Raw genomic sequence first — 27,742 nt, 5'->3', positions numbered from 1 at the left:
CCGCGATGCGGATTCTGTCGTCATGGCAGAGCAATCCTATAACGCCTCGGACCTGAACTCAGTCCTCCAAACACTATCCAGCCTGACTGCACAGCCCAGCCACCCTCAAAATGTGCCGGTTGGCTCGGAACAACCTTCTGCGATGGCGCAGCGACTATATGGGGAATCCCAAACCCCTCGACAACCACCTCCTAGTCCGCCAAAACAATCGAGCACACCCACTCTTGACCCTGCGACCATTACCTCCTGGCCGGCCGCCCTACGCTATGTAATGCGCACCGTGGGCCAGAATGAGGAAACCCAACTACGGATTCGCGGGCTGATCCGGAGTCAGCACAGCCATGAACAGCAGTGGTGGAAGGGCCGCGAGGCCTTACTGCAGAGACAACAAGCTCGAGGAGACAAGAAGAAAGAACTTGATGCTGTTTTGTAAGTAAATTCTGTCTCTTTGCGCTTAATATACCCTACCGCCCCCCTATATTCTGATCCACCGACATGAAACTGACAAGTCCCATCTAGACGCTCCATAGGAGCACCTGTTGACTCGAAAGAAATATCGGTATGTTGACGATAGACAACCCGCCGTCATCCAAGAGAATTGTATTTACAAGTTTTAGTCTCTCGGAGAGGATCGAGCGGAACTTGCAAATTATGATGCAAAGGTTTATAAGGCCTCTGTCCAGATGGCAGATGCTCTGATCGCAGAGCTACGTGGTCTGAAAATCCCCTTCTTCGTCCTCAACCAACGCTTGATTCAAGATGCATCGACATCCCCTCCCGGAACCACGGTCCCATCTCAAGATCAGAGCATCATTGGAGCTACCTCTTCGAAATTGACTAAACACGAGGTTGCCGGTCTACAACGTCGCATGCTAGAATTACTTCAAGATCTATGCAAAGAGTGACGATTTCCAGAAGGTTTTTGAGTGAAGGAAACCGCTTGCAGTGGATCTCTAGCAGACCTACCGATATTCTCAAACCGCACTCAGCGGTCTCAAACATGACTGATCCGGGAGCTTTCCTGTATGGGAGCTGGCCTGACTGCTGGAATAACTGTTCTACTATCGGCAGACATGGCCCCTGAGGCGACCAGAGTCTTTTCATGCTTGCACCAAACCTTTTGAAAAGGAGCATAGACGCCCTTTGGCAAGGACGAAACTTCAACGTGCTTCACCTGCTCATCGAGGGGGCAGAACCAGATACACATCATTATGGCTGTGACCTGGAGTCCATACCAGGAAACCAGGTCCTGAAGTTCAGCCTGTCCGGTCCGGGCAGTCTGCTGGCGATGATCGTTTCTGCAGCTCAACGTCCTCGATCAGGACACAAATCGCGCTTTCCATGAAGATCTTTCTGTTGGTATGCAGAAGCATTTTGAGTAGTATTGACTACCTGAAAATCACACAAGTTTTATGGGCTGCCCTCGGATGTCTCTCCCATGTGCCATATTTGTTTGACTTGAGGTACCGAGCCGACGCTACCTTGTCGAGATGTCAGAGTAGTCAAGGTTTCTTTGACAGTCTTAATAGAAACAACGGTTCTAGAATATGTCCACATTGTCTAATCCATACTTTTATCTCAGAAGATAAGTGCATAGGTGCAATACGAATGGGGGACGGGGTATAGCCAATATACCTAGCAAATTATGCCTGAAGACACGAATACAAGTAGAATTTCGGCGGAACTGAGAGGAAACTAAGACTAGTGACAGAATACGTATCTATAAATTCTCGTTTGCCCATTTCTGTCCACCAACCATGCTTTTATGGGAGAATCAATGCTGAGTGAGGTGTTGAGTCATATACGAAATGGATTTATAAGAAGCTTATCGTGCTCATACGCTATGTAAAGTGATGGCGGCTGCCTGAGGTTGTCAGACTGTCGCGCATGTAGATAGCTTACGCGCGCCCTCTCTTTCAAACGACAACTCTTTATCACCCAGTCCATGTGCTTCCCTTTGTCACCATAAATATATATAACCTTGAAACTGGCATTTACTAAATGACAACTTCATCATTCTCAAATTATCACATCAAGCTTCAAGCATCCATATATGAATTTCCCAAGTGGTGTGCCAGTGACCAATCCCTTCGGTACATATAACCCAAAAAGGCGCGGAGGGTCAACTCAAAGTGAGACTCTACTTCCCCTGATCCAGTAATGACTCAATCATTTTGGGGCAACATCTTTCATTGACGCATGAATGGCTAACTCGATCAGTATCCAGAATATGGATTCTGTCCTTGACCACAAGGAAGGCTTCGTCTTCCGCAGAATGCAAGAGTCCTCGATAATGATCGCCAACGTGATCAGTCAACCCTGGCAAAAGGCCCAGCGAGAGGCACATTCCTTGCTGCAACAATACCAACGGTTTCGAGAGCACAAACGAAACCCCACGAAGAGCTTCATCTTTCACCCAAACCAACCGTCCATTCTCCGGTTTCCTGAGAATGTATATACTGAAATCGCCAACCGGCTTCCCCTGGAAGACCGAGTGTGCTTCGCACTGACTTGCAAACCGATCTTCATGAGATTGCACAGAATCCTCCAAGCACCAGATCTACAATATCCGCACGACCGTGTCCACGACGAACGACCATTTCTCCGACGGCGCAATATCGAGAAACACCCCCGAACCAAGCTTGTCCGTCGCCTCGAGACCTCCCACTGGAAATACTGCATTGGATGCTGGAAGCTCCATCCTCGATCCGAATGGAAGTCCAACAGCCCTCTCTCCGAGCACTCACTCTTCGATGCACACCACCACCCACGGTGCGGCAACCTCGTGTCTAGACGCACACCTCACAACCCCAAGGACCTCGCATCGCCCAAGCAGACACTTTGGCTGGACTGCTTTGCCACGCAGCCAGTTCCCGCGCCAGCCGCAAAGCAGCCGCTGCAGTGCACGCCGCGCGCAGGCATCGTCGATCTCTGCCCGTGCCTCAGCATTACATTCCACCACAAACAGCAGCTCGTCCGGCTGGTCGAGTCGCTCAGGAGCAGGCCCGCGCCGGCGACCTCGGCCCGCGAGTTCTTCTACGATAACCTGTTCGAGTACACCCCGTCTCGCAGCAACAGCCACACGCTGTGCCATTTCTGCGCCGTACACAACAACCCGTTCTTTAGGGTGTTTGTTTGCACCATGCTCACCCTCAAAAAGGGGTGCTTGTACGTGCATAGCTCGTATAAGGTGTACGTGGGCACGGCCACCGGCCTGCCGGCCGGGTTGACGCCCCCGTTCGATCGTCCGCCGTCGACGGGGTGGGAGGCGGCGTTGTATCCTGCTCAAGAGTGCTGGTCTGGCGTGGACGTCTCGCTGTGGTTTGCGCGTTTCAAGCGGTTTCTGGATGATCCGGAGTCGGATTTTTACCGGGAGGCCAAGGATGGTCTTGGTCGGGGTCGTGATTCCTGCGACCCGGTTTTGGAGCGCGATCGGAGTCGTAGTCCGCAGGACGGGGACTTTGAGATCATCACGCAAAGGAACTTGGGGAGCGGAGATAGCCCTGATGAGAATTGGAGGCGGGCTCGGCGGGTTGAGATGGACCCGTGGTATAAGAGGGTGTGCTGGTAGGTGGTGGGTGGTATACACCACCACCACCCTGCCAGCTGGTGAGATATTAAGAGTAGCTTTGCTGGAAATCTTGAAATATCAGAATGTGAGTTTATTTCCTGCCGAAATGCACCATAAGAACTATTAGAACGGAATGCTAATGAAAAGTCGAAGATTTGACCCTTTTGCTCGCTCACATCCCATCCTCCGTTCTGATTCCCACTCTTGCAAGGCCCCTAGCTCATCCTCGGCATGCAGAACTGCAAGAAGTGACTTATGTACAGTACGCGAGGAGACTGACGTTGTTTGCAGGAGAGCCGATCTGCCGGGTTGCAGGACGAGGAAAGGAAGTGCGAAATGACCACAGAATGGAACAGGAGAGCTGGAATGGGTAGCTATGAAAGTCCGAGGGTAGACCACAGCCCTCGAGAGCAAAGGAACTTCAGGAATGAACACCTGAAACCACTTCTTCACCCGCAGATGCCCCCATAAAGAGAAGAAAAGACCATGGGAACCGGAAACCCCGAAGATAAAAAGAACCGGACTCCAACCAAGCCATTAAATGAGACCGTAGAAGACCGTATCAGTAAACCCATGCAACAAGAACACCGGGGAAATGCTATTTCGATCGAAGGGAGATGGAATGAGAAAGAGGTTGATAAGTCTCTTGCATCCTGCTCACCCCGAAATGCCCATGCAGAGAAAAAGAATATGCCCTCATGGCAGAAAACGGATAAGCCATGCGCCGATGACCGATGAGAGGAAAAGAAAATCACAAAGAAAGGAGAAGGACCACGTCCATGCGTGGCGGGAGTTCATGCATCACTCATGTTGGATCCGGTTGCCGGTGGATTCAACGCTGCTCGGCTTTCTCGGCGACTGCCACGGCGACGGCAACGGCGGCGCCCAGGATAGCGCTTTCGGGCGCCGGTTCCAGGCGGATGGCGGAACCCGAACCAGATTGAGTTTCCTCAGCCAATTGATCCAAATAGCCCTGGCAGGTATCGCGGAAGCCGGGATACTTGTTGATGACCGTGCCGTCGCAGGCAATCGACAGGTTCTTGGCAGACACGTCACTTTCGACAACGGTGACCTCGGGGGATTCCTTGACCAGCGGGTCGGCGACGGATGAGTGCGCCGGGAATTCGACATCGTTGCGCAGGCACCACATGCTGTGAATGGCCGTGGCTAGGTAGCCGGCAGCGCGGCGAGAAACGACCTGGCAGACACGGCGGAGGAAACGGAGATCTTCCACGGAAGGATAGGTTGGGAAGGTGTGCTCTTTTTGCAGGAGCGCAGCCGAGGCAGACAGGGATAGGGACGAATCTTCCTCGATGAAAGCGACGATGCTGGTGTCAAAGGAATACGGCTCACGCATCGAATGCGGCATCTGACCACCAAACAGACCGGTACTCTCGACCGCCTCGACAATGATCAAGCGCACAATTTCACCCAGATACCGGCCGGTGATCATGTACTCCAAGGGCTGGTAGTCGGGGCGCAGGTGAGTACGGTTCAGAACGTCGTCCCAGCGAGTCATAGGCAGCACACCACCTCCAAACATGCTCATCTCACTGTTAACAATGACGTGCTTGGCGTAATCGAACCACCCATCCGGACGAACCCCGAACTTGCTCTGCCCGATCTCGTGCACGGGGAAGTGGATCGCCATGTTGGTGCCGGTGCCCAGAATCAGAGACATGCGCGTCTTAGGGTCGACGTATGCGCGCGATAGCAGTGCAGCGGAGCTATCGTTGACAATCGCGGCCATCTCTACGTTCAGACTGCGTTTGCGGCAGGACTCAATCAGCAGCTGGCCTAGCTCCTGCCCGACGGTGCCATTGGAGCACATGAACCCTTTACCCATATGAATCACTAATCCACTGCTCACCGAGGTCTGGTCAATCGGGAACGACCACGATAGACCGATGGGCAATGCGACATCGCCTCGTCCATAATCTGTACCAACCTCGCGGAGCATTGCCTCGATTTCTCCCGCCATCCAGTCGAAGAATTGGGTCCCCTCCAGCAACTTGATGCTGTTATCAATGTACGAGGTCGCCACCCGTACGATCTTCATTTCTGCGTCCCGTCCATGCAATTCAATCAAGGCCACTCGGAAGGTCGATCCACCCACATCCAGCGCGAGATAGGTGCCTTTCTCGGCGCCCGTGGGCAGCGCATGTGTGTAGGAAGGCAGCATGCAACAGGGGCTGGATTGTAGGCAATGACGGAACTGGGCGCGAATCTTCTCGGACATCTCGAACATCTTGTCGGTGGCCAGCGGCGCGGTAAACAGCGACTCGACCTCGTCGGTGAAATCATCGAGGGAGCGGCGGCGCCAGTGAGCGCCCAAGAAGGGCTTGCGCCGGCGCCGCCCAAAGCCGCGGAAGAGCGAAGGGAAGAGGATCATGGTTTCGATGGCAGACACCACGTTCTGGAAGAGCTCCTGCAGGCGGTGCAAGACTTTGACCAGCGGGGCCGGCATGGTCGGGGGGAGGGTCACGCGAGGAGCGAAGGTGGAAGAGCGAGCGCAGCGCGAGACGGCGTTCAGATGGACGGCATGGGTTGTGCAGACACTATCTGCGCGGGGAAAGCATAGAGATAAGACGAAAGAGGCAATTCAGGCACAGTTTATAGGGGATGGTGGGCGGTCGAGGTGACACTCCCACGGAGTAGTGTCGCGGGTGGACCGGAGGGAGTGTAGCAGAGGGCGAGAGAGGGTAAGAGTAGGAGTAGAGTAGGAGTGAGAGACAAGCGAGGAAGGGAGTAAGACGAGCGAGGATCCCCACAGCGAGCCGCGCGAGACAGCAAGCATGGATCAACACTGGTCCATTCCCAGCGTTGGAGTGTCACCGCGAGTGCAACTTGAAGCCCTTCGGTGTCGCAATGCCGAGTGGGGAGTGGGAGGTATTGGTATGGTCATCGCCGGGCCTCTCCCGTCCCCACGGGTGGGTGTTGGCTGTGGCGAGGGTGGTATGGGCTCTGTATGATCTTACCACCCGTTCCCGATCCCGCCAGCTATCTACTCCTACAGCATAGACTTGTTGAGACGGTGACAGCGACGATGGAAACATCAATTAGCATCGCATGATGATCTCCTTGCTCAAGACTTCACGGACAAACATTCCACTGCCCTTCTTCCCCCGTTCGCGTTTGTGGTGAACCCTCATTATTAATGTGGTATGCCCCAGCATGCTTGATGATCCCCTTGGGTGCAACGGTGGTAGCCGGCCCAACTGGCCGGGACGGTTACACTCGTGTCGAACCGCCCGCCTACTGAATACAAAACCTCGTGAACTGCACTCTGTGGTGCAAATGTGGTGATGACCTCGGGACTATGGACGAGGATCAATCTCTCTCCCACACCGTGGTGCAGGTTTCAGATCCCTCCAGTTCCACTCGGCCTCATACCCCAATCCGGGTGTATCAGATGGCGGTAGCATCCCCTCCGGCAACGACGGAGCACGCGAGTGTTTCGGACGCTTCGGGGCTCTGGCCCCCATCGTAAACTGAATATCTCATATGGTGTCCTACCAACGGTCGGCATGGACGGTGTGCCATGCTGCTGCTGGACCCTGCATGGACGACTCCCCTTGCTCAACTGACATTACTCCTGTGCAAGTATGGCATCACCTTATGTAGTGGTCAGCTTTGTACCATCCGATATGATGGTCTCTAGGTCGTGTAGAGCCTGGGGAAACGGTAGTGCTGCGTTCGCTTGCTACCATCCAGCAACCGTCCCAGTCGTGGCATTGCATCCTCGCCATGTCGGTCAAATTCGTTCAGGCCACGAGCAGGTATTCCGTCACCGAAGGGGATTATGTCCTCACCAACAGGTCTGGCGGTGCGAGCCAGGGCGAGGTATGCCACACGTCTCACCTCTCCTTGCCACGGACAAGGTTCGTCGGCCATAAGTGCACAAGGTCGTCATGGATGAAGAGACCGCTTATGCCGAGGGAGGTGGGTGACCCACCCAAGGACGGTCGCTCCTGATATACCATTCTTCACAGCCTGCTCTCAATGTCCTGGTTCACCCTCTGGGGAAGCAGGTCGTCTACACCGACCACCACGGACACCGTGGTGCATGACCCGGAAGCTTTGGACAAGGAGTCTGGCCGGGTGTTAATGGGTATGTAACATCGGTGAGGATGAGCTGGATCTCTTATCTGTACCTTTATCACACTGTAAAACTTGCATGTCTGCGAGCGCTGCTATGATCTGATCCCATCTGTTGGGTATCCCTGGCCTCAAAGGATTCCGGGGTGGATCTGCGGGGAGGGAAAGAAGGGCCTGTGGACGATTTTGGCCCCTCGAGGTCGACGGTTCCAAGCTATGGCCGCCCATATAGGACATAGCAGAATTCAGGCCATCCATTCCATTTCGGTAGGCGTCTCTGGTACGTTGCAATAGGCCTGTAGTCCGCCATCACCCTGGATCTCATGGCATGCGAGGTCCTGATTTTGCGGGCGTGGACTTTCAACGGCCATTTGTACGCAGAACTCACCGTCCGATGCTTGCAATGACTAAGTGCTGGTTGTCTCAACACCAGAGAGGACTAACTAGTGATGAACACCACTTACACGAGCTTTGGCAACCTGGAGAGGAACGCGATAGTTGATGCGGTCTGCGCGAGGCTGTCGCGCAGGCCAGCGTTGAATGCCCGGCCTCTGCCTGCAATTGTATCTCTGAAATGGGTGTGGAGAAGCATCTCGCACCCATTTCCTGGTTCCCGGGCGCGAAGTCTCCGTATATACTAGGACACTGGCCGGCTGGAGACGTTGGCCAAGACTTCATACCCTCTCAGCTCCGACTTCAGTGGCATGTATGAGTGCTGTGTGATAAATGGTCTGCCTAACAACCAAGATAGCTCGTCTGCAATTGCTCAAGAAAAATACCGAGTTCATCGAGAGCCTGTTGTGTCCGGATTCGAAAGTCGATATATGTCTCTGCGACGACCATCTCCTCCACATCCAACGAGCTCGTTGAACCGCAGTACGGGCGCAATGGCAACTGCTCCGCTGCGATATGCGCGCCACACACGCCCATTCCAGGGGTTGCTGTCCGGAGGCTTTTATAATTACGCACGAGGGAGTGTTGCACAAGTCCCTTGCATAGGCCCTTGTCATCAGCGCATCCCGGCGCGACCTGGCCTAGGGTTGTTGAGAATACTTGGCAGGACCGTAGGGCTCGATAATCTGTTCATGACCGAGTGTTTGAAGTTCTGGCGGATGCCATCCGCCCCAAGCCTCAGGCTCCAGAACCAAAGACCCAAGTTCCGCCGCCCCATTTGGGGTTACGCGTCAGCGACCAACACTGCCACAGCATGGTACCAGCCACGGGGGCAAAGCGCATCGCCTTCATCTCCCAGTGTAAATGTGGTGGTGTCGTACATGTCGCCGTTATCAAGGGAATGGCATGGCATCGGGCGAGTGGACCGTAGATACTGTAGACCGAGGACTTTTGGATTCGGGTAAAGTTGGAGACCGCGTGCCTTCAGCAACTAAGTCCCGCTGGCGGGCGACAGTACTAGTAAGTACGGAACGATTTCCCATGTGGGCCCTGAGGACTTAGCAGTATTTTAACTGTACCCTCAATTGCCGGCTGCTAGTTAGGTGGACCAGGCCGAGATCGACGTGCAGACTGCGCCCGGAATCCGCCCAATCCTGCTCCCGATTCGAGAAGACTCTTCTGCTCAACGTCATCAGCTGTGCCGCGCGTCAGGACTGTGTGATGATTATTCCTATCCCCAAAACAGTGTGCCAAGCCGCGTCGCCCTGACTCCAGTCGGCGTCCGCCACTCAGCGACCGAGTGTCGCGTCCCCCGCCGTGGAAAAGCTGGTGCAGATGGACGAATGGCCGGCGTTTGGTCCCTGGACTGGACCGGAGGTCGATCGTGGATGGTTGGTCGGAGGGAAAATAGAAGCGAGCGGACTGGCCATGCCGCTTCGCGCTCCTATCATTACCATCGTGTCAACGATGCTCACGGTGGCCTGACTGGGTCAAGGATACACCATACGAGAGGAGGTTGTGCCGCCACGAACATGAACAATCTTTGATACGAACTGGGAGGTTCACCCGGACGACTGGTTCAAGTTGTAAATACTCACAGAGGTCAGGACTTCTTCAAGGAATCATCTCGGATGGCAGTACAGTATAAAAAGAGAAATGGAAATGCGATGATGCAGATGCTCCACCGTCCGAAACAATGCCAAGCCCGCTCGGGATTCTGCCAAAGACTCCCTTGAGCGGAGTCTAGCCATATACTCTCTTACATGTTAATCCTTCTCTATGTATCGCTCCTTCACTGGTCTACTTCAAACGGACGGGACCCATATCTCCACTCGTTTCGTTCTTGTTTTACTGTACGGAGTGCCACCCCCCGGGAACGACCAAATGCTTGGTCCATTAATATTGTCACTGTGTCTGTCCCTGTTGCTGTCGCCCTTGTAGCCTCTCCCTCCCCTCTTTTCCTCTTCGTCTTCTTCCCCCTGTCCTGCTACTTCCTCCCCTCCGGTCCTTCGGGAAGTGTTCCCTTCCTAGCCACTCCTTTACCCCATAATGTTGCTCGTGGGCACATTGTTATCGTTACTCTGGAGCAATGTTGCGGCGCAGCACCTGGATGCGGACTTGATGTCCTTCGTGACGGTGAGTGTGTCGGGCCGACTTGAAAAAGATCATCGGCTTGGAATTGGAACTCATATGTGTGGCCTTCTACATCTATAGCTTCCTGATGTCCGTGCCGTGAAATGGGAAGTTACCCACTACGACCGCGAGCGACAGGCACCTGGATATTGGTTTGTTGCGCCATATGGCCGGAACGAGCCTGATGAACCGACCCAGAAATTCCAGCAGTACCAGGTCGGCCCCTACATCTACGATAACAATGGTGTATGTGCCTGCCTCCTATATCAACAATCGCTTCCAAGGTTCCTGTCAAGAGCACGATGACTGACTGCATGGCGCGATACAGATACTTATCTGGGCTGGATCACCTGCTTTCGATAATCGCAATGCGTTCGACTTTCACGCCACCGATATCAACGGCGAGATGCATCTATCTTTTATACAGGCATTTAGCGCAGACAACCCAGACGACCGCGGGAGTGGCGTTATCGTGGATCAGCACTACAACGAGGTGAAGAGGATTATTCCCACACCCGAAGTACACGATTTCAACTTGCACGAATTCAGTATCCTGCCCGGTGGAAAGACAGCCCTGGCTTGTACCTACAGGTCGTACAATCTTGTCCTGACGGATCTTGGTCGTCCGGAGGAACAAAGCTGGGTCGTGGTGGGTGGCTTTGTGGAGGTGGACCTCGAAACGAACGCCATACTGGCCGAGTGGAACAGTCTGGACCACGTTGCGTTGCATGAGTCGGTACGTCCATTGGAGGGCGTCTTGGATATGCCTGGTTATGATTACGTCCACATCAACGCGGTGGATAAGAATGAGGCTGGCGACTATATTATCTCCATGCGACTCACCGACACCATCTACGGCATTTCCGGAGAGGACGGCCACGTTATGTGGCGGCTAGGCGGCAGGGAGAGTTCCTTTACCCAGGACTTCACTTTCTCTAGGCAACACGGTCTAAAGTTCGTTTCGTCCAATGGCAATATCCATGTGATCTCGTTCCTGAACAACGCCTCGGATGAGATAAGTAACACTGAAGAGGTGTCCTCGGTCTTGTACGTCGAACTGAACACCGTTACCATGACTGCTCGCGTGCTCAAACGCATCATACGCCCCGACAACGATCTGACTCGTCTGCGTGGAAACATTCACACTCTTCCCAATAACAATACCTTTGTCGGCTGGAGTAAGTCTGGCTATCAGAGCGAGCACGCCCCCAATGGCGACGTCCTGATGACCGCCCGTTTCGTCTCAGATCGCTATTCGACCTACCGCGCATACAAGTCCGAGTTCGTCGGCCGCCCCCTCTACCCGCCTGAAGTGGTGGCGTCGGTCTATGGTACTAGCGATGTCGACCTTACCACCGTCATCCACGTCAGCTGGAACGGTGCCACCGATGTTGCGGGGTGGAACTTCTATGCCCAGTCATACGACCGCGGGGAGCCTATTTTCATCGGCCACGCCCAAAAACTCGACTTTGAGACCTTGTATATTGTCGACGGGTTCATGGATTGGATCACTGCTGAGGCAGTTGATGCCAGTGGCACCTCCATGGGCAGGTCCGACGTTCGCCGCAGCCAAACCCCTCAAAACTGGGAGGCTGTTGGATTTTTGGGCAAGTCTATTCCCAGCCCGGACGACCCTTCGCTGGTCTCCGCTCCTTACCGCCACTCGAAGCCGGACTCTTCCTCGAATGATGGGGCCAATGGCAACATGGATAATATGGACGGCATGGCCGACGACCACGCCGACTCGGATTCCCATGCTCCCACCTACGCTGATGCAAAAGCAGCCGCCAAGACTATCTCCAAGGCATACGAGGTCATCCACGGGATTGGCGGTCTCCTGATTATGCTCCTCGTGGTGGGCAGTATCGGCGGTGTACTCGCTGGGCTCTGGCGTCTTTCCCGGCTCCGCAGGACACGCTCCTACGAGCATGTCCCTTCAGAAGAGGGCCTTCCTACGGAAGAGATTCATCTTCGCTCCCAGGTGGCCTAGTGACTCCGTCCGTCCCGTTCATTTCACCTTGTCCGTCTCACATACTTAGCCGCGTCGCGTATGTCGCTTTTGCATTCACGGGTTTTGGCTGATTGGTTCTTCCCGGCGAAGCTGATCTCGAAGGCCAGAGAAAAGCAAACACACCCAATCTCCACCCACTACTATACGAAAGATGGCAAGCAGGGTAACCGAGTAGGGGTATATACCATCCGGTCATGATCGTTCCACGCATATCATACCCCCTTTAGCGTTTTGTTTTTGGATTTTTTTGCGTGGATCTCCTTGTCCTGATCGACCATCCTCTAGGCCTGTGTCCATCTCGACTCTTTCCCTCTCTTTTCTTTTTCTTGTGTAATAATACTACTGTCCCGTGTCCGCTTTGTGCGTGTCGATTGCACGCCTTGTTTTCATCCCAACGGACTATCCTGAAACAACTAATTGTACATTATGCATAACCGAATATTCTCCTATTTGATGATCCTATGTGCTTTTCATGGACAAGTACATAGTATCCCCCGTGCCAAGCAGATGGGATCACACACTGTTACCATCAAGTTCCATTCAGCCGTTGTCCAGCTACCTGGCAAAGATATACGTACACGCGTCTTCCCCTAGTTACCCGACCCGTCCGCTGGCTCCACTCGGCGAGCCGCGGCAACCAAACTCGCACGCACTCCGACCTGTGATGGACTCTGCGTTCAGTAACGGGTTCATCCGAGCCATTCGGTTTCGTAGTTGGGGCCGTGCTATGTACGCATTGTTATGTATTGCCGAGTTCTGGTCTACAGGCAGATGGAGGTGCAGAGACGCATAGCCAATGCGAGGATTTCTTTTCCCGTCCGTTTTGGACGTGATTTTATCTTCGTGATTTTGATTCAATGCAGTGAACTGAAATAGTATAGCTGACTAGGGATCATCCCACGGGACCTTGATATAGATTACAATTCGAGGCCAGCCTAACCGCTGACATGGTGTGACGACGGGGGCATATTGTACACATAACAACGCGGGATCGGCAATTGAGACGTAGTCATAATCAAAGTAACGCATCACCTTCTATTGCGAGAATCTAGACTTGAATTGCGTGCGGATGTGTTTGTCTGATGGCTTCAGATATTGAATGGATTGAAGTCGCTATCCATGACAGAACATGATATGGTGTGGGTGAAGTGCCTGCGATCGGGTCTATAATTACATCGACTTGGATAGTATCACGATCGAAACCTTGATTTCTCGGACCCACCAGATCGAGATCAACTTTATCAGCAAGTGCCGAAGCCAAAAGAAAAGGGTCTGTGTGGACAAGGTGTGATTTCTGATACCTATGGCGCAATCACAAGAGCCCAACGGTCGTGTGGCCGAGGGTTCGGTCTACTTACGTACCTAGCGTGTGGGCATAGAAGATCAAATCAATTTTAGTCTTGTCTTTGGTTAAGGATTTGGATTTGAGGATTTAGATTCGACACTAGATGGACAGTGACAGATAGATTTTAGGGGGAGACCATGGGTGGGATTCTGGGGCAGCTGCAAAAACTAGAGATTAGACTATACACGCCAAGACAAAAGCATAGTAATTGGACCGGGAAGGAAGATTGCTTCCCAATTAAAAGAGAGAGAGAGAGAGAGACAGAAGGAGGGAAAAGAAAGAAAAAACCATTCTGGACAGCATCAGCTACATCAATTTCCTATCTATAACGAACCAGTGATAATCAGTGACAGTCATCAAGACTACCTATGTATCTATGTATCAATGTTCCACTATAAGCTAAAACGTAACAATTTCCGCACTAATTTCCCTACAACTGGAATCGTTCTAGGCGATCCACACGTACTGTACATATACGGTATGGGTCATGACCATACATTGTACAGTACGGATCCTTCCTCTACAGTATACAAATAAGTATCCACAGAGCGACACTTTGAGGCGCAATCTGTCACTAACTAGCTATTTAAATTGGTGGCGCGGTGCTGACGATAACGGTGGCTGTCTCACCAACTACGCTAGGATACAGCCCCGGATGCCAGATCGGGAGTTAGCGGTGCATGGTGAGTCGTGCTCGCAGTTTAATTCTGGTCTGCTGGTCTTTTAAATACACTTCCTACATTACTTAGTGCCGTCATATAGAGTGGTGGTTATAACTATCGAGATTGGAGACCTGTCCATAATACCTCCGAATTTTGATATTTTTAAATATACATATAACTATGCAGAGCTTTGCACAGATTTCCTAACGGTCATTCTCGCGATAAAAATTCTTTTAGGCATTATAGCGTACATTGGACCAGGTTGGATCAGGGGCAAAGAAGGCAAACTGACAGAGCGCGGGCTACATCTCCCATGGGTTATTCTCCTGCTTGTCTTATTCATTGCTATGATCGGCGCCAAGGTCTCTTTGACTATATCCTCCACCATGTAGGCCGAGCGCGGATCCAAGTCGGCGTCATACACTGTCGTGGCTTTCTTATGAGTGTCCTTCGATTATTTTTGTGCGTGAGAACTGAACACTCCATCCAAACTCCGATCATCAAATTTTCAGAGACGAAGGATAAGACGGAACTAGAGCTGGCTGCTCTTTTTGAGGCTCCTAGATGTGGGCGCACTTATGTAGTGGCATTTGAAGGCTTAGAAACAGGTCTCGGTTCTCCGACCAGAATGAGAGAAAGACGCTGTAACCGTCAAGAACGTAACCTCGACGGCAAGCTTAAAGACAATGATGTCACACACTTCAAGATACTTGGGGTTGAGAAAATCCGAAGAATAAAGGATATCTAGTTCTGCAGACAACAAGGGACAAGCCATGCAGGTGTTTACTAGCGAGGGAATAAACAGTGAACAGAAGAAAACCAGTGTCTATCAATCTAATGAAAATGCGCATATAATCATAAACACAGAAAGAATGCAGGGAAAAACCCATCCACGAAAGTTATACCTGAGATTTGTTTAAAATAATCTCCGCCAAAGCCATCAAAGACCCGCTGGTCAACAGTTCGAGGACATGCACATTCGCATTCGCCTCACGGGCAATCCAATTCCGAATCTCAATAGCGACCAGCGAATCAAGACCTAGTGATGAAACAGTGATAGAAGGATCCATATCTTCCAATGAGATAACCAGGACCTGCGCAAGCTTCGCGGCCAATGCCTCGTAGCAGATCTGCAGCGCGGCTTCCTTCGACGGAGCATTTTGCAGCATCAGATTCAATGGCAGGGATGGTCCGCCCTCACGGCCACCGCCGGTGCCTAGTCTGTATTTGGCTGCATTATACAGCTCACTGAATTTGGCGTCCTGCGCCCAGAAGTGTTCCAGCGAGCTGCCGAGGTTGAGGCCCGTGATGCACTGTCCAGAACATGATTGAGCGAGGTCGCCTGTGATCGCTGCACCCAGCAATGCGAGCACCTCGCCTTCATCCATGGTGTCGCCCTCAATGTTCTTCAGAACCTCCTGTAGGCGCTTTGCGTCTGTCTCGGCTAGGTATCCTGCATCGCGCACTGCCGTCAGGGCAATTGATGTTCCGGGCAGACCGTGCGAGCGGCGGTATTCCATGAACTCGTCTAAGAATACATTTGCAGCGGCATAAGCTGCCTGTCCTCGGTTGCCGATGACACCTGCCACGGACGACAGGGCAACGAAGAAGTCGAGGTGAGTGTCGACGAGCGATTCGTGAAGGTTCCACGCACCTTCAACCTTATTTCTCACGACTGCTTGGAAATCATCCAGACTCATGTTCTCGAAAAGCATATCCTATGAAGATTACGTGAGCTGGGCGTACTGATGGTGGATGCGATTCAGACCAAAGCACTTACACGAAGAACCATGGAACCATGTACAACACCACGGACTGGAGGCATGTCTTTTATATCCTCCTTGATAAACGTCTCAACAGACTGTTTGCTGCTAACGTCACAAGCTTTTACTGTGACGAGAGTTCCGTCAGCGGCCAGCTCTTCAATCAGAGCCTTCACCTTATAGTTGACGGGCGATGCCTTGCGGGACACGAGCACAATGTTTCTCGCTCCCTTAGATGACAACCACTTGGCCATACTTCTCCCCAAACCACCGGTGCCACCGATCAAGATATAAGATGCATTGGACTTTAAGAGGCTTGAGCTGATTCTCGGGGCCACAGCCTGCATATTGCTGTCAGTGATTGTTCATTCTTTTTCAATGGCAGCATCTGAAATTCTCACTTACCTTTACTTGATCCTCTGGATGGGACACAACGACAATCTTGCCCATCGCCTTTCCGGTCTGCAATGTCCGGAATGCCGTCTCAAGCTCGGAGATGCGGTACGTAGTCACGGGAAAAATCGGATGGACTGAATCCTGGGCTAGCAACTGGGAGACATTATCGAGAAGTTTCTTCATCAGCTTTGGCCGACGTTGGGCGACCTTTGTCAGATCAACAGAGGCAAATGTGACGTTGTTCTCAAACGGGTGCATGTCAAGTCTGGCGTTCTTGGTGATATCCGCCTTGCCAATCTCGATAAATCTTCCGAAAGGCCCCAGGCACTCCCAGGTCTCTCGGAGGAGATCGCCGGCAAGGGAGTTGATGACGACATCCACACCTTCATTGTTAGTAGCTCTCCGGATGCCATGACCAAAAGACGTATCACGGCTGTAGAAGATGTGGTCTTCGGGAATCAAGTACTGCGTCATGAGAAATTGCTTCTTCTCGACGCTACCAACGGTCACAAATATCTCGGCACCGATCATCTGCGCCAGCATAATCGCTGCCTGTCCAACACCCCCAGCACCGGCGTGAATCAAGATCCGTTCGTCTGCTCGCAAATGACCGAGATCAAAGAGTGCATAGTACGAAGTGGAAAAGACGACGGGAATAGTGGCACCAACTTCGAATGACATGTTCTCCGGAATTGGAGTGGCGCTGGTGGCTCGGCACCGTGTGTATGTTGAGTAACTCCCCTCCGGCAAGGCCATAACCCGTTGGCCAACCTGAAGATGCTGGACATTTTTGCCTACCGAAGACACGATACCACTGCACTCAATTCCAATATATGGCTGAGTCAGCTGCCCCATGGTGACGACAATATCTTTGAAGTTGAGACCGGTGGCCTTGACTTCAATCTCAATATTGTCATCTCCAAGTGGGCCGGCGTCGTCATCTGTGAAGTACAAAGTATCGAGGGACCCAGGACTGGCTATCTGAAGCTTGAAGCGCCGATCAGGCTGACTGAAGGGCTGGGGGCAGATTGTCTTCTCATGAGTCTCATTGTAAACAAAGGAGTTGGCCGCATCATCAGTCACAACACGCGGAACAAAGAGTTCTGCGCCCTTTGCCTTCAGCTCAAAATCTTTGCATGGAGTCGCGCCGTCAGTAGGCCACAACTTATCAATGGCGGCCACAATTGAAGTTGTCGGATTTTCGATTTTTTCAGGAGCAAGCCCGAGAGTTGCAACCTTGGCTAGAGTCTCTGAACGCAGACTGCGAGTCAGTCCAACGCTCATAAAAGCATCTGGGCTGTCCGCACGGTAGACCCAGAGAACGTGGGAAGCGTTAAGCAGTGTTTTCTTAATGCTTTCGAAGACATCTGAAGAAATATTCCTCAGAGACTGGGCTCCGGTCTGCAGGATGACGACATATTTTTGAGAGAAGCTACCCCCTTCCAGTAGAGAAACTGAAGGCAACCAGTCAGAAATTGTGCCCTTGAGGTAAGCGCTCAATTTATCAGAAATGCCATCGGGCTTGCCGAAATGCGTGATCAAGAGGGTTCTCTGTGTGGCACCGCCATTCAAAATGCCATTTCCATTTATATGAGGCTTATCATCTGGCGTAAAATACCCATTGGTAGCTTTCTCCTCGTCGGTAGTTGCAAGACCATTGGGGACCATGTGGCCATTGAGCTCCCTTGTCTCATCGTTAAGAGGGGCCTCAATCTCGACAAGAGACTTCCACTGAAACTTATAGCACAAATCACGGGTATTTCCACCACGAAGTGAGCCCGCGTCTTTGAGAGGAGTCATAACAAGACCTTCCATCGAGATCAATACCTCTGTAGAGTCTACAGATGTCACCCAGATGTCGAACTTGGTAGGCTCCGGGGTGAGTAGACTGGGGCCTCCATTACACCAGGCTTTGACATGCTCACCTGGGGTGGACGGAATTTTACCAGTGATGGTGAGGTTTTTGATGACCGTGGGCATGTAAAGTGTCTCAAGCTCCATACGACCTTGGCCAAGGACTGGCCAGACAACATGCAGCAAAGCGTCCAAGAATGCAGGATGAATGGTCAAGGGAGCTTCGAATCCTTTTGGCATGACACTTGCGGTGTCTCTGACAATCAAGTCGGCACGCGAGTGCTGGGTGTCGGAGAAACAATTTTCTAGACCCTGGAAAGAAACTCCATAGGCAGCTCCGACATCTGCTAGAACTTGGTACATGTGTCGCGAGTCAACCTTGTGCGTAGCAGCAGCTTCAACTTGGGCAATTCGAGTTTTGAAGTGCTTGACTTCAGCTTCGGCAACATTTGAGACTGTGGATTGCTGCTTCTTATTTGCACGAACTCGGACAAGTCCAGAACAGTGCTCTGTCCAGCCTCGCTTGGTCGACCATGAACAGACGCGGAACTCGTCCCATACATCTGAATTTCCGCGCGTTCCCTCGGCGTATGGTCGAAGAGTGATGGTAGTTTCCGCATCTGAATCGTCACTCAGCACAAGGGCTGCAACCACTCGTACTTCGCGGAAGTCAAGGTGTGAGAATACGGCATCATGTTGAGCTGCGCGCCTGCGTGCAGCTTCTATGGCCATAGAGAGCTTGATTTTTCTTGTTAGAATGCACCAAAAAGCAGAAACCAAACCAGGGAAAGAAATTGCAACTCACATAGCCAGCAATGGGATAAACATTCATTCCCTGCATCTTGTGATCTCGAAGCCAAGGGATGTCATCAAGACGAACGATATTGCGCCAAGTCGGCTCAAGGTCATTTGAGTAAATTGCCTGCGCCCCAAGAAGGTCATTCCGTACACCATCTCTGGCACAATGCTTCTGAGCAATACGAGACTCGTGCCAGTACTTGGTTCCGCGCTGCCACGGATAGCGTGGAAGATCTGTCAAGAAAGATCGTGTACGACCGCCGCTGCTGGGGAAGTTAACTTCGGTAATGTTGAGGGACCCGCCTCGAACAAAAACAGCTCCAGCGGCATTGAGCATGGACTGTGCGGTGTCTACATTGCGAACAACCGTAGGAGTATAGGCGATCTTCGATGCTACCGAGCCCACGTCTCTCAAGGTGTCCAGAATTGGACCCTTCAGAGCAGAGTGTGGGCCAAGCTCGACAAGTAAATTAGGTCTTGTCTCTTCATCAGCACACATTCTGCTGATAGCGTTGGCAAATAAAACTGGGGAAATCAGGTTCTGCACCCAGTATGAGGCGCCCAGCTCAGATGGTTCCGCAACGTCGCCAGTAACAGAAGAAAAGAATGTGGCGGTTGCCGAGGATGATGGCTTGATAGATTCAATGGCGGAGAGGTACGCCTTGGCGACATTCTTCATATGGTCCGAGTGGTAGGCCACATCGATCTTGAGCTTGCGGTTGAAAAGTTGCTTGGATTGAAGGACGGCTTCTAACTCATCAATGGCAGACGCATCTCCAGAGACCGTCACGCTCGAGGGACTGTTGACACAAGCAATAGTGGCATAGGAACCAAGGGTCTTCAGCATCGGTCTAACAGCCTCGGAGCCAGCCCCGACGGCAATCATAGTGCCTTGCAATAAGGGAAATGATCCTTTTAGCAGCTGGGTCATTTGACCACGGCGGTATGCAAGTGTCATAGCTGCCTCCAAGCTGTATACACCCACAGCATAAGCAGCTCCAATCTCACCGGAGCTATGCCCCACAACCGAGCTTGGCCGGATACCCCAAGACCCGAGAAGGTCTGTAAGCGCAATCTGGAGCGCTGTGCAGGCTGGTTGGCTGATATGTGGTGAGTTGATTTCAGATATTGAACCATCCTTTGAGAAAACCTCTATAAGGGAGAAATCGGCTCCCAAGTCTCGCAAGCACTGATCAGCTTGCTCCATTGCGGACGCAAAGACCATATATTCTTTCATGAGAGGAATGCCCATCTGAGCCCACTGAGCGCCTTGTCCAGTGAAGACAAATGAGACCGTCGGAGTACCTAGCACACGAATTGGGTTTTCCTTCAGCTGAGCCAGGCAAATCCCGAGCTCGTCCAGTGATGTTGCAGACAAGGCTACTCTGTAGGAGAGGTGCGACAGCTTGTTTCCAAGGGTATATGCAAAGTTACCAAAGAGGGATTTTTCAAATACCTCCGGTCGTTGTTCGAAGTAAACGCCAAAGTCCTGGATCCTTGTCATCAGGGCCTCCTTGTCATTTGCCGAGATCAAGAACAGCTTGCGCGAAGGGTCGCTGTCAAGATCTGCGTTTTCCTGTAGTTTGACTGGTGCGGGTGGCTTTCCGAGAACCACATGTGCGTTTGTTCCTCCAAAGCCATAGTTGGAAACGCTAGCATATTTCTTGCCTCGAGGCCAGGGCCGTGTTGAATCGACAACTTTCATATGCCATTCATTTAGTGGGATATTAGGGTTGGGTTTCTTGAAGTCCGCATTTGGTAGCAGCAAGTCTCGGTCGAGAATCATAGCGGTCTTGATGATGGAGACAATACCGCTTGCACCTTCAAGGTGTCCAACATTAGACTTGACGGATCCAATGTAGAGCGGATTCCTCATTGATCGATTTTGGCCCAGGGCTCTGTGCACCGCCTCCGCCTCAATTGGGTCTCCGGCCTTGGTTCCAGTGCCATGCATCTCTGCAAAGCCACATTCGTCCGGGTTCAGCAAGGCTTCACGATATACGCGGCGGATCAGATCTTCCTGAGCCTGACCATTGGGTAACGTAATTCCCTTGGTTCTCCCATCTTGGTTGACACCCGAATTAATAATTATAGCCCGAATGGGATCCCTATCACGTAGCGCGGCATCCAGTGGCTTGAGAAGTACCACGCCTGCACCCTCGCCTCGTGCAAATCCCGATTTGGCTCTTTCATCAAAGGAATATGTCTTGCCTTCGTCATTAAACAGTCTGGGATAATTTCAGAAAAGAAAATCCACGTTGGGGATCAGAAGGGTGGGTTACTACTCACTGTGACATGGACATGGAAACGAAATAATCCGGAAGAACATTCAGTCTGCAGCCACCAACCAGGGCCTCGCTTGATTCGCCATTGCGTAAGCTTTGTACAGCATAATGCAGGGCGACCAAAGATGACGAGCATGCCGTGTCGATGGTCAAACTGGGTCCTTGCAGATCAAAGAAGTAGGAGATGCGGTTGGATTGGATGGAGGGCGCATTGCCGGTGGCTTGATATGGAGGGCACGTCTCGACGTCCCGCAAATTGCGCAGCTCATAATCCGAGAAATTTCCACCAACGAAGACACCCACTTTGCGCCCGGCGAGGGATTCTTTTGGAATGCCAGCACTCTCCAAAACTTCATAGGAGCACTCGAGTAGTAGCCGCTGCTGTGGGTCCATGGAAATGGCTTCTTGTACGGTGACATTGAAGAAGGGAGCGTCGAATCGGGAGAAAGTCTCTTCATTGAGGAAGTAACCTCCTGCCGGGTTAATCGTTCCTGGTTTGGAGGGATTGGGATGGTGATACGCTCCGTGCGAGAAACGGTCCTTAGGGATGGGTGACCAGCCGCTTCGGCCCCGAGTGCATAGCTCCCATAATTCACCGGGCGAGGCGACTTGCCCGGCTAATCGACAGGCATAACCAATGATGGCAATGGGCTGCGGCGCCTGAGAGCCCCCATTGTGTTGTGTTGCGCTGGGGTGGGCGGAGCTGTCCATGGTGTGATCTGGGGTGTGAGAGAAGAGAAGGGGAGAAGGAGATTATGGAGAGGATGCAGGACAAATCCATCGCGCCGGACGAGCCATTGGGATTTAAATAGGTTCTCTCATGAAGCTCTGGAAATGATCATCAGTCCACTTTTGGTATTTGCTAAGAGAGAATTGATTTTTTTTTTATCTCCGTTGTCTTTTCTGGTTGCTCCAAGGCCCAGCTGTGATAAGTCAAGGCATCTTGACATTCATGGATTGGATGGCGTGCAAGTAACTTCGACCATCCTGCTGTGCAGCCCACTTGGGTTAAACACCAAATCAGGGACACGCCGGGGTGTATGCAACCTCCAACCTGCAACCTGCAACCTGCAACCTGCAACCCACACAAGCTTCGATCAATGACGGTTCAGTCCTGGGGTAGATCTTCCGTCGATCACATGTGCTTCGGTGAGATTGGGCTAAATTACGAACCAAGTTGGATGCTGGGTCTGTTTTCTATTTCTTGCGCCTCGGCTGGCTCTCGTCTTTCGTCATCCTCCTGCTTCGATTCAGGGTTGTCTCTGTCCCCCCAAAAGCGTGGGTTCCGTACGACCTTTTATTTCCTGTCAAGCCTCGCCTTCTCCCTTCGGTTGAGACAACCACGTTCAGAATGCAGTTCTTGTGTCTTCACGGTGCCATTGGCAACATCAATGTAGGTGAACCGAGAAGAATCTCCTGGGGGGTGCAGATGCTGACTGTCACAGAACATTAGTATCCAGCTAGGTAGCTGCCAGCCTACCTCATACTATCTGGTGGTGCCAATGAACTAAACCTCGACAATCCAGCTCCGCTGCGGAAGGAGCTGGGAACAGATAACGCTGCGTCCTTCTACTATATCAACGCCCCGATGAAGATGACACCTCCTCCGGGTATGAGGCCTTGTCCAAGAAAATGATCGATTCGAGATTAAACTAGAAGGCAGGGTTTGAGGAATATTTTGGAATAGGACCGCATTATCGCTGGGCCGATGATGGCGGGGCCGCAGAAGATTCCATGATCAGCCGTGTTCGCAAGATTCCAGACGGTCAGAACCCGGAGGATGTGATGCGCGAATTGGTTGGAGATCGCGATGTGGTCTGGAAGAACCACAAGGAGATCATGCAGTACCTCTACGATACCCTAGACAAGAACCCCGACATCGAGGGCATCATCGGATACAGCGAGGGCGCATCAATTGCCGCCACTCTCATCCTCGACGAGGAGAAGAGGAAACGAGAGACTGGTCGGCCACGCCGGATTAAGTGCGGCATGTTCGTCACCGGCTGGCCTCCGATCGATTCCACCAAGGGTATCATTCTTGCGGATGAGACAGAAGTTATCATCGACGTGCCTTCGCTGCACGTGGTGGGTGCACACGGTATTGTGCCATTTGCCTTTTCGATGCAATTGTACTGATGATTTCGCGGCGAGTAGATCCTTTCCGACAAGGCGCATATGCTCTCTATAATGTATGCGATCCCAATACCGCGACGTTTTTCGATACGGGCAAAGGGCACACCATCCCACGATCCGGTCTAGTGATTCATGAGTTGGGTGATGCAGTCCGAGATTTGATTGCGAAGGCCTATTCGCCGGAAGATTACTAGCGCTGCTATTGTAGCGAAACAACAGAGCAGATATGTCACATTGAAGCCCTAAGCCAAGCCATGAAAGGATGGTAGAATTTTAATAGTATCATACCACCCCATTATGGCGCTCATGTATCTCATCCTGGAAGTAGGAAGAGTAGAAACTGACCCGGCTGCTGTGCGCCCTTCGTAGGTGTAACCTGTTAGCTTGCCATCTGCTATCGCGATACAAGTGCCTCGCGAACCACGGGAGGTTGCGTCTCATTATTCGGGCACCTTACCCTCTTTTTTCTTCTTCTCCACCCGCAGAATTTAGTCAACTTCAATTGCTACCTCTCTTGCCTTTGTTTGGCTCACATATCTTTTTTCAGGGGTGGCATCCATCTTGCCGAGATCTCAATCAATGGGCGAGATGTTATCCCAAGGTCTCCGATAAGTTGAACCCCGGGCGAAGTAGCGAAGTCTATTTTTCGAACACTTGCCGATCCCAATCTCCATATAAGTGTCCAGACAGTGTCTGTCGCACATCACGGCTAACATGACACAGCTCCACAGACTCCCTTCAGAAAACCGCAACAGCTGTGTTGTGTTTTGCTTTAATCCGTCTTCGCTGTCACCGGACCCCTTAGGGCCGAAAAGAGCCTATCGTGACGCAAAATCTCCTCGTCTTCAAAAGGCACACCCGAAATACCTCCCGATATAGGCTTGCCCCAAAGATCAGACCTTGTAGTCAACCTCAGGAGTCCACACTAGCCGACCCCTGTCATTTTTGTTGCTCATTGACAGCCAGTCGTCACGCACGTCATGTTCTTCCAGAAATTCGCGTTGATCCTTCTCGGCGCCATCGGGCTTCAGGTGTCCTATGCTCAGAAGACGCCACCAGAAATGTGTGCCACCGGCGTCCATGCCATCCTTATTCGGGGCCAGGGGGATGGCGATCACTTGAATGTGCTGGTCACCATGCAAAACCTGGTACTACAACTGATTCCTGGATCGACTAGCGTGGGACTACCATATCACCATGAACGCGATGATCACCGCGTCGTCGCCGCTGACGGCGTTCTCCTGATGCAGCAGTACATCCGAGAATATGTCGCCAGCTGCCCCAAATCAAAGATCTTTCTCCTAGGGTACTCGCTGGTGCGTAGCTGAAAGATCAATTGAAACACAGCCCCCCCCTCATTGTTTGTGCACTCTCAACTTCCATCCTGTCCACGCACCGAAATCAACCAGATAAACGTCCCGTTCGACGATTCGCCACTTTCCACAATGCTGACAATCAATCGCTCTACAGGGTGGAATCGTGGTGATGGACGGGCTTTGCGGAACCAGTTCACTCTGGCTCATCCCCGTCCCCGCCATCGAGCCATCCTACAACCGAAATGGTAAGTGGTCACCCACCGCGTGGCCCAATGCCCGATCGCCAATGGATCTCCGGCACTAGTGATCGCAGCCGCCTCGTACGGCGAAGAGACCTTTATGCCCAAGATGCCTTGGGACGCGGGGACCTGCACCGATGGCGTGGGTGTAAGTGCCGAACGCTCGGCTCCGTAGCAAGTCGCTGTCCCCCTTCTCCCGAACAACAACCCTTCTGTGTCCTTTGTCTTGAGAGCCGGACCAACTAACATCTCGAGGTCAACATTCTAGCTATACCCGCGAATTCACCCCGAGTGGTGTGATCCGTTTCGAGAGTCGCTTCGCAGCTACTGCGACCAAGGCGATGTCGTGTGTTGCCTGAAGTACCCGCCCCAGATCGACGGCTCGCACTTCTTTTACATTTTCCGATACAATCTCGACCTGCTGCACTTTGTCCAGCGCCGGCTCAATGAAACTGGGCCGTTATAGTGATGCGGGCGATGAACGGAGTGACGGGCGGCGGAGGCGGACGTAGTCTCGCTGGAATTAGGGTTCGCTTGTCTCGGGCCCTGCAGGACTCACAGAGCTGGGACGAAATCAAGGCTCCGGAGTGTCCGTCCAAGACCCGTGTTTCCAGATTGGTCGGGCTGGTGTTTCCCTAGACGCCTCAGAACCCTTAGTCGAAGTTCTAGATTGTGTTGTAGATTCCTGTTGCGGAGGCAATAAGAAGGATCATGCTGAGAATAACCGCTGCACTAGACTCCGGAGGTAGACTTGCACTGGTCGCTGGCTAGACACCATTAGCAGTGAGCTCGGTCATGTAGGCTCAAAAGTAATCTGAAACGCCCCAAATCCAGACGATGGATTGATTTATTGGGCTCTGTGGAAAGAAGACTTTGGTTGAGACCCGGAGCCGCAAGATGATAACCTTAATTGCTGCCATCGGGGCAGATAGCCGATTCAGAATAGAGGACCAGCTCCCAATTTACGCATAGCACCGACACCTAAACGCTTCTGTATTGACATGACTACCGAAGTTCTGATCCTAGAATGGGGGTCACAAGCTTGTCTCCTACCCTGCATCATTGAGGACGCCCTGAAAAAAAAAATGCGGATCCGGAGAGCAACAGGAGAATCTCACGGGCAAGAGAACAGAAACCAGGCATCAGCAGGTACAGGATCAAATCACATACCGACGGTCACATCCGTCGTCATCAGCAAACTTCGCTGTTGGTCGAATACATCGTCCCCTGTCATCTTCCTCTATCACGTACCAGTCATTCCAGTCCGTCTCATCCGTTGGTATCAGAGTATCCATGGCTCAAGGCATGCGTGTGGATGAGACATCTTGTCAAGATTAATAAAACATGAAGGCTTCAAACTGGGGCTTGGGCATCCATCGAGGCTGGGTCTCATTGGTTCCTTGTACCTGGAGCCGCTCCCTGTATTTTCTTGACAGCTGAGCCATCATATTGCAAACGGCAAAGTACTGGGGTTGCCAAGCTCTCAGGAACGTGTTCCTATTGGTGGGAACGATGTAACCGGCATGGCCAATGGTGAGAATGGCTTTCATCCAATGCAGTCTTTCCAAATTGTTCATCGCATCGAGGTACGGAAAGAGGCCTGGATTAACTATGCCCCATGCCTCCTCAAGAGGATCGCTGAAAATGGTCACTCGGAGGTGTAGAACCTTCATGAAGGGCAGTTCGTCAGAAATGCGCGTTAATGCCCTTAGCCAGGCTTCGTCGCTCTTCTTCTTCCAGATGATATGCCTCGGGCGGTGGGGCATCTTGTACTCAATGCAATCGATCTCAACAAAGCGAATGACTTCTCTTGCCCGGGGATTGATGCTGTTCAGGAACGCGTGAATGCCCTTGGCCGAAGTAAACACAAAGTGAGTGTTCGCGTAGAAGTAGCACAATGTATCTTGGTAGATACTCTTGCAAGATAACATCAGGCCGAGAGGTGGAGGAGACATGGCCAATAGATCATAGACATAGGGCTCAACAAGTTCCTGTGTTTTCATCTCACGGGGAGCAAGGAGACGATACGAGAGTCGTCGATGAAACGTAAGTCTGCCATAATTCCTGAGTCCGGAAGGATACAAAATCGTTGAGAAACGCCGCTTGTGGATTAGGAGCCGGTAGCCGTCCAACACATAGCCAAATATCTTTTGGCGGATCTCGCCAGGAAGCAACTGCAGGCGCGACAGAGCAGGAGCGGCGGGCGTTGGGGGGGATCGGTCAGTTTCTGCGGCTTTTGTTTCTACCTCCGCTTTCTCTGCGATGGTCTCCTCTTCTTCCGGCAGACCGGGTTGAGGATCCTCACTTTTGGAATGATAGCGAAGGTTGGGATTCAAGAACCACTCCCACTCATCAGAGCTTGGAATGCTCATCAGGCTACAGATATGGTCGGTCAGGATATCCGAAGCAGGAATGGCACTACCCACAGGGTGCGCATGTCTCCAGCGCACCAAGTCTCCAAAGTCCTCTGACATCTTTCGGAAGGCGATGAGCTGGGCCTGGGAGCATAAACGTGGATGGCGGAATCCCGTGGAGTGGGCAAACGCCGAAAGAGAGAGATAGGTAATCGAACTGTGATCAAGCTGTAGAGAGAAGGAAATGACACAAATAGAGGCCAATCAACACAGATTTGCCTCCCTAGGGGGGTGTAACCCCAGGGTATTCTAAAAAGCATGTTAGCAGTCTGGGTACCGAGGAGTTATAGAAACAAAACAAGACAGGCACGCAGAGGTACACTGATAAGGG

General features: G+C 52.1%; 10 protein-coding genes across 10 annotated transcripts; 5 read left to right on the top strand and 5 right to left on the bottom strand.

The window, feature by feature from the left end:
• Window positions 1-22: 22 nt before the first annotated feature.
• N7459_006841 (DUF2458 domain-containing protein) lies at window positions 23-905 on the top strand (the record flags this gene model as incomplete). The annotated part of the gene is made up of 3 exons (XM_056946009.1): window positions 23-429; window positions 520-559; window positions 618-905. The coding sequence occupies 3 exons, from the start codon at window positions 23-25 to the stop codon at window positions 903-905; spliced, it is 735 nt and encodes a 244-aa protein (XP_056798008.1).
• A 1,388-nt stretch (window positions 906-2,293) lies between these two features.
• Window positions 2,294-3,571, top strand: N7459_006840 (uncharacterized protein; the record flags this gene model as incomplete). Its single annotated transcript, XM_056946008.1, has 1 exon — window positions 2,294-3,571. The coding sequence occupies one exon, from the start codon at window positions 2,294-2,296 to the stop codon at window positions 3,569-3,571; it is 1,278 nt and encodes a 425-aa protein (XP_056798007.1).
• Window positions 3,572-4,403: 832 nt separating this feature from the next.
• N7459_006839 (putative hexokinase) lies at window positions 4,404-6,038 on the bottom strand (the record flags this gene model as incomplete). Its single annotated transcript, XM_056946007.1, has 1 exon — window positions 4,404-6,038. One exon carries the CDS (start codon window positions 6,036-6,038, stop codon window positions 4,404-4,406), a length of 1,635 nt encoding a protein of 544 aa, XP_056798006.1.
• Window positions 6,039-7,914: 1,876 nt separating this feature from the next.
• On the bottom strand, window positions 7,915-8,599 carry N7459_006838 (uncharacterized protein; the record flags this gene model as incomplete). The annotated part of the gene is made up of 4 exons (XM_056946006.1): window positions 7,915-8,076; window positions 8,134-8,187; window positions 8,350-8,384; window positions 8,449-8,599. 4 exons carry the CDS (start codon window positions 8,597-8,599, stop codon window positions 7,915-7,917), a joined length of 402 nt encoding a protein of 133 aa, XP_056798005.1.
• A 1,512-nt stretch (window positions 8,600-10,111) lies between these two features.
• N7459_006837 (uncharacterized protein) lies at window positions 10,112-12,185 on the top strand (the record flags this gene model as incomplete). Its single annotated transcript, XM_056946005.1, has 3 exons — window positions 10,112-10,198; window positions 10,277-10,441; window positions 10,524-12,185. 3 exons carry the CDS (start codon window positions 10,112-10,114, stop codon window positions 12,183-12,185), a joined length of 1,914 nt encoding a protein of 637 aa, XP_056798004.1.
• A 2,927-nt stretch (window positions 12,186-15,112) lies between these two features.
• On the bottom strand, window positions 15,113-16,323 carry N7459_006836 (beta-ketoacyl reductase; the record flags this gene model as incomplete). Its single annotated transcript, XM_056946004.1, has 2 exons — window positions 15,113-15,916; window positions 15,994-16,323. 2 exons carry the CDS (start codon window positions 16,321-16,323, stop codon window positions 15,113-15,115), a joined length of 1,134 nt encoding a protein of 377 aa, XP_056798003.1.
• A 28-nt stretch (window positions 16,324-16,351) lies between these two features.
• Window positions 16,352-22,020, bottom strand: N7459_006835 (type I iterative polyketide synthase; the record flags this gene model as incomplete). Its single annotated transcript, XM_056946003.1, has 3 exons — window positions 16,352-18,964; window positions 19,032-21,230; window positions 21,373-22,020. The coding sequence occupies 3 exons, from the start codon at window positions 22,018-22,020 to the stop codon at window positions 16,352-16,354; spliced, it is 5,460 nt and encodes a 1,819-aa protein (XP_056798002.1).
• Window positions 22,021-22,660: 640 nt separating this feature from the next.
• Window positions 22,661-23,636, top strand: N7459_006834 (uncharacterized protein; the record flags this gene model as incomplete). Its single annotated transcript, XM_056946002.1, has 5 exons — window positions 22,661-22,702; window positions 22,755-22,773; window positions 22,836-22,919; window positions 22,973-23,407; window positions 23,464-23,636. The coding sequence occupies 5 exons, from the start codon at window positions 22,661-22,663 to the stop codon at window positions 23,634-23,636; spliced, it is 753 nt and encodes a 250-aa protein (XP_056798001.1).
• Window positions 23,637-24,422: 786 nt separating this feature from the next.
• On the top strand, window positions 24,423-25,463 carry N7459_006833 (putative acetyl xylan esterase (Axe1); the record flags this gene model as incomplete). The annotated part of the gene is made up of 4 exons (XM_056946001.1): window positions 24,423-24,758; window positions 24,913-25,003; window positions 25,063-25,145; window positions 25,266-25,463. The coding sequence occupies 4 exons, from the start codon at window positions 24,423-24,425 to the stop codon at window positions 25,461-25,463; spliced, it is 708 nt and encodes a 235-aa protein (XP_056798000.1).
• Window positions 25,464-26,331: 868 nt separating this feature from the next.
• Window positions 26,332-27,471, bottom strand: N7459_006832 (uncharacterized protein; the record flags this gene model as incomplete). The annotated part of the gene is made up of 1 exon (XM_056946000.1): window positions 26,332-27,471. One exon carries the CDS (start codon window positions 27,469-27,471, stop codon window positions 26,332-26,334), a length of 1,140 nt encoding a protein of 379 aa, XP_056797999.1.
• Between the last annotated feature and the right edge of the window lie 271 nt (window positions 27,472-27,742).

This window comes from Penicillium hispanicum (assembly GCF_028827665.1).
Source record: "Penicillium hispanicum strain IBT 35686 chromosome Unknown utg000006l_segment0_segment0, whole genome shotgun sequence".
NCBI lineage: Eukaryota > Fungi > Ascomycota > Eurotiomycetes > Eurotiales > Aspergillaceae > Penicillium > Penicillium hispanicum.
This window is presented reverse-complemented; position numbering and strand designations above follow the sequence as displayed.